General features: G+C 33.7%; 1 protein-coding gene across 1 annotated transcript; it reads right to left on the bottom strand.

Moving 5' to 3' along the window:
• Window positions 1-1,936: 1,936 nt before the first annotated feature.
• LOC132065650 (uncharacterized) lies at window positions 1,937-7,817 on the bottom strand. The gene is made up of 5 exons (XM_059459136.1): window positions 7,575-7,817; window positions 4,784-5,035; window positions 3,834-3,977; window positions 3,070-3,759; window positions 1,937-2,458 (listed from the first exon to the last, which is right to left on the bottom strand). Exons 1-5 carry the CDS (start codon window positions 7,674-7,676, stop codon window positions 2,225-2,227), a joined length of 1,422 nt encoding a protein of 473 aa, XP_059315119.1. The 5' UTR covers window positions 7,677-7,817; the 3' UTR covers window positions 1,937-2,224.
• Window positions 7,818-11,411: the final 3,594 nt, after the last annotated feature.

Raw genomic sequence — 11,411 nt, 5'->3', positions numbered from 1 at the left:
CAGGTAAGTTGGCACCCCCTTCAACGAGGCTATTTTAAGTTGAACATTGATGAAGTTGTCTCCTTGCGTAATGGCCATGGTGGTTGTGGAGGCATTATTCGGAATGATTGTGGAAAATGCATTATAGATTTCAGTCGTCATCTTCCAATAGCTTCAGCGATTCATACTGAACTTTTTGGCCTGCAACAACAACATGATGGCCAGTGTGGAGGATAAGATGTATGCAGACCTTATCCCTACCTTTATGGGACAGGGAGGCTGTTTCCGATAGATCCTCGGCTCGAAAGAAAAGACAGTGATGTGACAACAAATATCAAGGTCAAACGCATGGTATCAAGAGAAATATGGCAACAGAAATAGCACAGAAAAAGCAAATGAGGTAACAGATAGTAATACACATTAAAAAAATGAAAGAAATGAAACTACACGGCTATTACCTAATACTACTGCTACGACGACCACTAGGCTTAAAAGGGCCCTGCAATGTAATTGTACACCATTAGAGATACATGTAAATTAGCTGAATGTTATCTCATTTATGAAGGGTAATTTATGATAGGTTATGTAATTATATTCAAAATCTTTCGGACAGCCGCTATAACATCCTATCAACTAATGTCTGTAATGACTCTTAAAACTATCTCGGATCACCAATATGGTGCCCTTTCTGCTCCTAGCAACACTACATTTTATAAAGATGCAATTTTTTATAAAGATGCACATTAAATACATATACTCATAACATATCCTTTTAACCCCAAAAAAAAAAAAAAAATCCATCCCAACCCCATTAGAAAATGCCAAAGATGCTAGAGTCATTGCTAATTGTTATCCGCCACCTCTATCCATTAGAAGATGTCATAACTCATAGCCAACATTGACCGTCGTCTATATCCATGTATATGTTGGGATCAAATTAATCATAACGTTGTGCGGAAACTAATAATTGCAAACCATGAACAACGATAAATTAGAAGACAAAAAGAACTATACTAAAATAAGCATAATATTTTTGTATGGTTTGGTCAATTCACCTGCATATTAGAAAACTAGTAAAAAAGAAAGCATAAGATCATGAGAGAAAAAATCTCCCCCTAAACAGAACTCTCTAAACAACTACATTGTAGATGCTAGTTGTATATGAGAAAAAAAGATCTCCAATTTTATAGTAAGTCCAAAACTTTCTGAAAATGATAGATATGGTAGAATCCATAATCCACAAAGAAAACCTTTTCCACTAAAAAAATATTTGTGAAGTAAAACACAATTATGATAAAATTAAAATAAGATAGAAAATTCAGAGCAAACCCTAACCGTAAAACATCACCATTACTGAAAAACAAGTATCATCCATTTTTGCTATTATCTTCATAACCTCTCCACCCTTACACTGTTGCTTAAATCATCGAACTTATCTGTTCCATCTTAACTCCACCACCTCAACATACTAACACTTCTACCCTTTTACCATAAAAGACCACTCACAATTCCATGGTTGATGGCTACTGTGGAAAAAAAGAATTTAACCATAAGTACCATAACCACTAGAAAAGACCCATCAAATTCTTGAAACCGTAACATAAAAAAATGTATTAGACCAAAAAAAGATCAGAAATAGCAAACGTTACATTTCAAAAAACTGCATCAAACTCTAAAAAAAATAGCAGAAACTACAAAAATTATGCCGTAAGTTCCCATGTTAAATTTAGGACAAAATTCATAATAATCCAGGGAATCAATAGTGCTCACTTGTAAACGAACTTAGAAAACTAAAACATACTTAAGGAACTACTTTGAACCTACCCAACATAAGGACCATTTTGCCATTCAATATGCTACATGAAAACTAATTTATCCTCAATATCCAAAGATTAAACCAAGTTTGAATGCACTACTAGTCCATAGCATAATGTATGTTAGAAGTTACAACACAACATCATAAAGTAGCTTTGGAGTTAACTCCAGATACTGAAGTTGACAGAAAGGTGTACAAATTGTCAAAGATTAAACCATTCTCTCTTACATGTCAGAACAGGATAGAAGAATTTACAGATGAACTTTTCAATTTGCTGAGTGGCTACAGATAACACACCACCCATGCCTTATTAACCATGTTTGTTGAAAATAGCAGCAAGCCATGATAGATGCAAAAATGGCCGATGCAAGGATACAGCGTAAAATAGAAGAAGAAAATTTGCTAGCAGGGTAAAAAACATACTTATGACTAGCTAATGCTGCATTCGGAATTTTCTCCCTCCTCACCATCTGAAAACCCTAACACATAAGCACGTCCTCCTCCTCCGTCATCATCATCACTGTCGGCATCATCCGAATTCTCTCGCCTCTCAATATAAGCCAGCGCTTGCCTCCTGTGCAGACGTAAAACATGCATTATCATGTCCGGGGTGAGTGTAACCCGTGAATGGTCCTCTCGGCCTCGCCTATTAGCTTCCATTATCTGTTTACATCAAGACAGAGAGAAAATCATAAATGTCATCAGATATTAGACAAGACGAACCAAACTTACCTATAGATTTAAAAGACAAAAGAACAAAAACGGTCTCTTATCTGTGGTGATAGGTTCAAAATAGTCCCTTAAGCATCAACCGAGCAGTTTTGCTCTCTGATTGTTAAATTTAACCGAAACTGTGGAAATCTTTTTTTAACTAGAATCACCACAAATTTTTGTCAAAATTCCAGAATCGGCAACATAAAAAACTACACCGACACAAAAAAAATAAACCGAAAATAACATAAATTGCACCTCAAAAAGTTGCATCCGACTCTAGAAATAGATCAAAAATAACATAAACTACAAAATATGTACTTCCAAATGTGAGTTCCCGTTAAATACTTTGTATTTTCACAGTTCCAATAAAATTTACTATCAGAGTTTGGTGAATATCTGACAGAGACTAAAAGTGCTCACTTTTGACGAACTTAATGTACCAAAACTGCTCAAGTGATATTTAAGGGTCTATTTGAACCACTATCAAAGATAAGGGACCATTTTTGTCATTTTCTATTTTTAAACACGAAAACTATTCAGAAAACAGCTAAGATCTGTACCTCTTGAACATCAGGAGGCAAAGGAGTAACATCTTTTGATGTTGGAGCCCAAAGCTTTATGGTCTTTTCTATTCCACATGTAGCAAGAACCGGGATACACGGATGAGGCTTCAGCTGATTTACAATGTGCCTATCACCAACCATTAAGCGGACAAGCTTGGCATCCTTTTTCTTCCACACAAATATATGCCCACAATCAGACCCGGTCAACACATATTCATCGGTCGGACCAAAGAAACTCACTCCTTTAATTGTTTGTGAATTTCTATGCCCTGAATAAAGTTGTGGCTTTTCCAGCCTGTCCAAATCTTCACCTTGCAAAGACAAAGGAGCGGGACCCAATCCCATGTTCTTCTGAAACAAGTATACTAGTTCGTCATTGTACGAGACCAACAATTCACTTGTGTTCGAGTAAGCCAATGCTGTAATGTGAACATCATGTGTCTTAATTAGGTGATGTGGACAAAATGTGTCGATTGGCCTATCTGAATTGGTTCTTGCATCCAGCTGATGGTACATTCTGATGTCATATACACGTGCATATTCATCGGAACCTCCTACAGCAAAATAATTAGGGTTTCTTGGGTCTATCACAATGGCATTCAACCTTACGCTGCTCGATTGCTTATTGTTTTCCGTGAATGACGAGCAACGTAAAAGCTTCGAGGGAGTATTACTTCGCAGATCATACTGCAAAATAATGCAAGTCACGGAAAAGTAACTTAAAAAGAGAATAATGTAACAAGTACCGCGTGGCAACCTACATGTTGAACAAAACCATCTTCACCGCAGCTATAAAGTATGTAGGGACTTCCTGGTTCCACAGCAAGCTTATGTACACGACCTTGGTGCTTACCGATTTTTTTTGTTTCTACCCGACCATTCTCCATCACTAAACCAAGCCTCACCTGCAGCAGTGTTTGCAATACATCGAAAATAAGCACATAGGAGTCAGAGCCACCATCAACTTCTTTGGCCTTTGACAAATTAGGAATATGAAGCGGCAAACTCAGCAGGTCTAAACTATTGCTTAATATTACAGAAACCAAAGTTGTGTGCTGCACTCAAAGGCTGTGGCCCAATGGTTAATGAAGTGGGAGGAGAACCATGAGGTCTCGCGTTTAAATCCCAGCGTTGACAAAAACACTAGGTGATTTCTTCCTATCTGTTGGCAGCTGTTGTTGGGGAGGTGGCAGGTATCCTGTGAAATTAGTCGAGGTGTGTGCAAGCTGGCCAGGACACCACAGTAATAAAAAATATACAGAAACTACAGCTGAATGTACACGTATATGCAAATGAAAGAATGTGTAGAAAAAATAAAATGAGGATAAAAGAAAATGTCGCACATAAAGGCTACTGCCAGAACCATTCAAGGAAGTTACTACGTCTAGTGATTAGATCAACTATACTACTATTAATGGAAGAGAATTATTACCACCCAAGTGTCCACGAGTTCTTTGTTATTAAGACCATGAATTTGGTTATATTATCAACAAGAGAAATCTCCATTAAGTAGAAATCATTATAATAACAGATAGTAGTCTTCCACCCCACAAAAGATAGGGGTAAGGTCTGCGTACACCCCACCCCTTCCGGACCCCACTTGTGGATCATACTGGGTATGTTGTCATTGTTTAACAGATAGTAGCCCTCTCTCTGCATTTTTAACGACCCGTGTTCCATATATTAAGCGCATAAGATGGGGGAACATCACCTGACCATCAGCAGATGCAGTTATTATTTTACGATCATCTGAAAAGGGCATGAACTTGGCCTGGAATATATTGTCCGTGTGACCTGATTGGTAAGAAAATTTTGAGGTTTTCCTTGCCCAGTCCCATAGTATTACTCTTCTGTCATCAGAGCCCGAGACAAGAACATCGCCAGTGCCATTGAAGTCTATTGTGTTTACACATCCTTCGTGACCGGTTAACTTGCCATATAAATCCAGCCGCTTGACCATAGCCTGTCCCACAAGATCACAAAAGGAATCCTTTCAGCGGTTCATAATATATCAGCTTCCACAATTCTACGGTTCATGAATTTTGAAACACCGTAGATATAGCAGAATAAAACACTCGCATAGATTTTTAATTACCATCACATCAAATGTGAAAACTTCTGCATACTAAAGTATGACTAAGGAAAATAAGTAGAAACAGATACTTCACCATTACAGAATATGAAAGGCGTCATTATTTGTTTGTCTTTAAACATTTTGAATAAAATTCCATATTATTTAAAGATAAATAGTATCATTATTTACAGAATTAGTTTCCAAGTTCGATCTGAGTTAACTTACTTTAAATGTGAAAATTTTGCATATTGAAGTATGACTTGAAAAGAAAACTAAGTAGTAACATAGACGAGCATTATAGAATGAGGAAGGCATCATTATTTATTTATCTTGGTATACGATATGTGCCACCAAAATCTGATTCACTTACATCCAGCTTATACTCAACTTCATTGCTTTCTATCTTTTTACTGCTTCTTCTCTTGCATATAATCCTACTTTGAGCTAAGGTCTCATTACTACTCTCATTACTACTCCCTCCGTTCCATTTTACATGAACTTATTTCTTCTTAGTCTTCACAAAAAAGAATGAACCCTTTCTAAATTCGGAATAATTTAACTTAAACTCTTCACTTTGCCCAAACTTTTCACTTTGCCCTTAATGAGAAGCTTTTAGAGCCACACAAATACTATAACAGGTTTAAGACAAAAAGTTTCAAAAGTCTTTAACTTGTTTTTTTTTTTTTTTTTTGATTTTTTTTTATGACATGGGAACTCGCAGCCGCTACCCTTCGGGTGCGCCTTTGGTACCCACTCTGTCCAATAGCTCGCAAACCACACGAGAGGTAACCCGCACTAGGCAAGCCCTATGCGACGAGCTCGACCCAGAAGGCAAATCCCCTGCTGTCGTAGGCAGGGAGTTTCGAACCTGAGACCTCCATTATGAAAGCCCCATGCTCAACCAACTGAGCCACCCTTGCGGGTTAAGAACTAGCTTGGGGTGAATCTGCATAATAAAGTATGACTAAGGAAAATAAGTAGAAACTTAAGAAGTTCTCGTTTCTTTCTTAAATCTCCATGCTTAATCAAATAGGTTCACCTAAATGGAAACGGAGGGAGTATCTGTCTATAGTCTAAAGGTTCTATACCCAGTGAAGCTTATCAACGGCAAGCAATACCATCCTTTACGCTTTCCTATATGATTTTCTTGTTATTATTTAAGATTTCTTTTGTATTCACGCAGCTAGTGCCCTTCTATCGCGATTATTGGACTTTTACCATCCACAACATAACCAAACTTTCTCAGGTAGAATAACTGTGTGTGTCCGTATGTGTGTATTTTTGAGAGCTTCATACATAACTATATCAATTAGCCCCAATCCAAGTTAGTTGGCTCAGCTACTATAATCTTATGTATAACTAGTTCATATATAGAGTTTAATTTAGGCCAAACCCGTCGACAGCCACCTGTGGTGTGGTCGTCCGGTTCTTTCACTTGAACACCTCAAGTGCCCCTTGTTCCATTTAGACACTTAAGGTGGGCCCTTTCTGTTCCACTTAAACACTTTTTGCACCGTTGCCATGTCACGTGTATTTCACACAAAATACGCGCATGTAAAAGATTTTTTAAAGCTGATGTGGCATCCAACAGTAATGTTACTCCCATTATATACATATATATCTTCTCCACTTCAAAATTAAAATCCAATTTAGCCCTAATTGTAGCCCCTTTTCAAGATTAGATTTTTCCCCTCTAATGGGTTTGGCCTTCAATTTAAGTGATGTATGACCATAAATTTGATCAAATTAGAGAAAGAATTCAAGATAGTACAATCTGCCTAATAAACTGATAAAAATTCACCACAAGATAGTTCTAAACTCATCAAAATCACCACACCATAGTTCCAAACTGATCAAATTCACCCCAAGATCAAATTCACCCCAAGATAGTTCTAAACTGATCAAATTCACCCCAAGATAGTTCTAAACTGATCAAATTCACCCCAAGATAGTTCTAAACTGATCAAAATTCACCACAAAATAGTTCTAAACTGATCAAATTCACCCCAAGATAGCTCTAAACTGATCAAAATTCACCCCAAGATAGCTCTAAACTCATCAAAATTCACCACAAGATAGCTCTAAACTGATCAAAATTCACCCCAAGATAGCTCTAAACTCATCAAAATTCACCACAAGATAGCTCTAAACTGATCAAATTCACCCCAAGATAGCTCTAAACTGATCAAAATTCACCAAAAATAGCTCTAAACTGATCAAAATCCATTCTTTTTCACTCCCATAATACTAAAAAAAAGTTACAACCCAAAAAAGATTTAAAAAAAAAAAATCAGACCCCACATAACAAATCCAAAGAGAAACCAATTTAGCAAAAAGAAAATAATAATAATAATAATAATAATAATAATAATAACAATAATAATATTTAAAAAAAAAAAAAAAACACACACACACAAGAACAACAAACCTCAGAAGCAGAGATACGACGAGAGAAATTTCTAGGCTTAGAAAAGCCAATTTCTCTTTTATAAAACTCAATTATATCAGAAACCTTGTATAACCTCTCCATGCTAGCTCCTCAATCAATCTTGATGAACTATACAATTTATTTATTTATTTATTTTGGTGCTAACTATGAAGTATAGAAATTGCAGTAGTGGGTTTTTTGTATGGAGTAAAGTGAAAGCATGATGACATTTTTGTTAAAAGCTAAGGCAAATAATATAATAATAATAATAATAATAATAATAATAATAATATTTTGTTGTTAGAGCCTAGAGGAACAGCAAAGGTTGTAACAGTAAGGGAAGCTTTTGGATGATTGACACTTCAGCAGGTATAAGTGACACCTATATTTTTTGAGAATTGTGATTACACTGCTCTTTACTTTATAAGTCTCACTTTTAATTATCTTATTTTTCTTTTTGATATATGAATGTCTCTTTCTATATTATTTCTTTCATTTTGTATTAATTGTCCATATTATTATAAATATCAATCTCAAAATACTTATTTATCTATAAAATCAAAATAAAATTAGTTAATTTTTTTACTTTGTCCATAATATTAATTATTTTTAAAGTAATCAATATTGAGTAGAGTATAATTAATTAGAGAAATAAGGGTAGTAAAAATACATTTTTATTTTTGGGTTGTTAAAAAATGTGTAAATGGACAAGTATATGGAACGGAGGAAGTATTAAGTTTTTCAATATCAAGATTTAAAAAACTACATATATCTTTTATTTAAGGTCACCATATTTGAAAAAATACACAAATTTTTATTTAAGACCAGAAGATTAAAAAAAATCTTTTTTTTTTCCTAAATTTCGTTTCTGATTAAATTAATACACTTAAATTGGGACGGGATGAGGGAGTACAAATTTACACCGATTTCAGTGAAGTTTATAGAATACACAGGATACACAAGTGGATTGCATATCGGTGGTCTTTAACAACTTTGTTACACAGTCGTAAAGTGTTTAGGTAAATAGGCCTTTCTAGGTGATGGAACAACGTAACCACTTTTTTTGTTTTTTTTATTCAACAAAACCACCGTTATCTAACGTAATTAAAGGTCTCCAATTCAAACCGATTAAAAGAATTGGTAGAACGTTTTCCTTTAATGAATTACTGAATTTTAATTGAGGATGAAATTAAGTACTCTTTCCTGTTCAAAAAAAGTGTCCACTTAGCCATTTATACATCCATTAAGAAAAAATATTAACTCTTAAACAAAAATAAGTAATTTAACTAAACTGCTCCTATTAATTAGATATTAAATTTGGTCACTTAAACACTTTATATGGACAAATCTAAAAAGGTTAATCCTTTCTTAATTTGGTAAGTAAACACTTTTTTTAAATAAAAAATAAAGGCTGAGTGAAACTCTTTTTAAACCGGAGGGAGTATCAACACTGGGCGAGAATTTTTTTTTTTTAAAAAAAAATGCTCCCTCTTTCTTTTCCTTTGCAAGAATTAATTTGGCTAATTAGTTAACTGTTGCTTCAATTTTTTGACGTCCATTAAAGAAATAACAAAAATGCAGTATAATTTGTTAAGTTACTCATAATTAATAAAGTAGACTAATTTTATCTCTTGACTACTATGCATGCTTCTAAGGGTAATAATTGAAAACGATTGTCAATTTCAGCCTTGAACCTAAAGTGACAATTTTGGAATAAATTTTTTGAGCTAAAATGATCGTTAAAATAGGACGGAGCGAGTACTTAATAACATTAATTTTAGGAAGTGTTTGACTAAGTAATCCTTATCTCTTCCTTAGATGAATAATTAATGACTTTATACCTTTTTTAATGTCATCTTATAGTAGTTATATAAAGAGGCAAATAGTTTGTATTAATTTTTGCTAGTTGGATATTTCTTATTTTTGAATTATGTACAAGAAATGAATATCCGGAAATTAAACAAAAAACTTTTAATATAGACATTTAAATATATGAAATTAAACAAAAAACTTATTATACAGACATCTAAATATATATTCTGCATTTTCTTAACATTTGTTTCTCAATACATTATCCAAAATAGTCCGCATCTCTTACACAAGAGTCCAGAAGAAAAATAAAACCATGATACACAATTTTCCAAGAATAATCTTCTAAAGCATAATTAGGATGGACTATTTACAAGTGGACTATCTCCACCTCCTCCTATCCATTTGCTTCATGGAATCCTAATTTTACTATTTGTTCTTATTCTCGAATTGGTTTGGTAACTATGTGAAATGAAATGTGTTGTCAATTCTAAGCAAATTAGGACTTATTGGAATTGATTATATGATCACCTTTCGTGTAAGAACATCTCACTCTAATATTATTACAAAATTAATTATTCTACCATTTGAAGTTATCTATAATACTACCGTCAAGTCAAATCTTTATAAAACTAAAAAAAACTCCTAATATGCATTGCATATAAAGTTAATGCACTAATACCAATTAATTGGTACCGCCTGTATATATTTTTTTTCGCTGTGCTCACTTTTATTTTAGTTCTATAAGATTGTAGTTTAATCTAAATAATAGTAACCGTTTGGCCATTGATTCTATTTCAAATATTTGAACTAGTATTTGCAAATTATTTCAAAATAGTGTTTGCTTAACAACCTGGTCTATCGGGAATTCATAGTTTTAAAAACATGTCTCACAAGTATTTCAAGTGAAAAAATGATTTTCACTCATAAACTTTTTTTTTTTTTTTTTTTACTTGTTTGTAGGTGAAATTCATGATCAGACACAATTTTGACATTATTCTTAATACCTTTTTTCAACTTCAACTTCAAATATTTTTTTATTTCAAAATGTCAACCAAATCATGAAGCTTTCCAAAAGTAGGCGAATTGTAGGAAAGAATGAGATTAGGCAAATATTGTGAACTCACTAAAAGTTACTCATTTTGGAAAAGAGGTAATATCAATTTAAGATTTTGGTTAAAACCTCATTTTACCGAGGAAAAAGAAGTACAGTGACCACCTACAGATTTGTTGATCATAAATCTCTTTACAAATCAGTTCACGTGTATAATATCTCGTGCACTAACATTAATTCAATAATGCTAGAAGTCAAAGATAGAGTGAAAAATACGAAAAGAAAATGAAAGAGACACCTGCTTGATATATTTATTTCTCATAGTACAACACAATCCTGTTATTTTCCAATTTCCAGTGTACCCCTATTCTCTGTATAACATCGAAAACAATAGTTGGATACCTAGCTTTTTTTAAGAAATACCAAATTGTTGATAATCTCAACGCAAAAGAAGAAATACTAGCATTCTCTTGCCATTTTTCAGCCTTGTCTTTGAAAATAAGTTAATATCTTGGAGTTTTCAAATTCTACATGTGATTATCCTATGAAATTTAACACTTTATGACAGTAGTAGTTTTTCAATTACATGAGTTGAAAAATGGCTCTGTGAATTCTACCTTCCACAATTGTCAATGGACCTCACCAGCAAGGTTAAAATATGCTTGTGCCTACAAAACACAAGAAAACCTAATGCAGTATAATGAAATCCAATTTATTAAACTTTGACCATTTCATTTATCAAAATTCAAAATTTGGGTGATTCCAAAGAGATGAAATATCAGGAGCATTACACTAAGTAGGCATTTGGCCAAAAGAATTATTCACTTACACACTTTTTTCACTTTTCAAAATATATGAAAAGAGGCTTCTGTTATTTATTTTTCAAAAATTCACTTTTTTCACCTTTTATAACTTTTCATCAAAACACTCAGCCAAACACAAATTGTAAAAGAGAGGCTTCTGTTATTTATAAG

Source organism: Lycium ferocissimum, chromosome 7, assembly GCF_029784015.1.
Source record: "Lycium ferocissimum isolate CSIRO_LF1 chromosome 7, AGI_CSIRO_Lferr_CH_V1, whole genome shotgun sequence".
NCBI lineage: Eukaryota > Viridiplantae > Streptophyta > Magnoliopsida > Solanales > Solanaceae > Lycium > Lycium ferocissimum.
The sequence above is the reverse complement of the archived record's forward strand: the minus strand, read 5'-3'. Positions and strand labels throughout refer to the sequence as shown.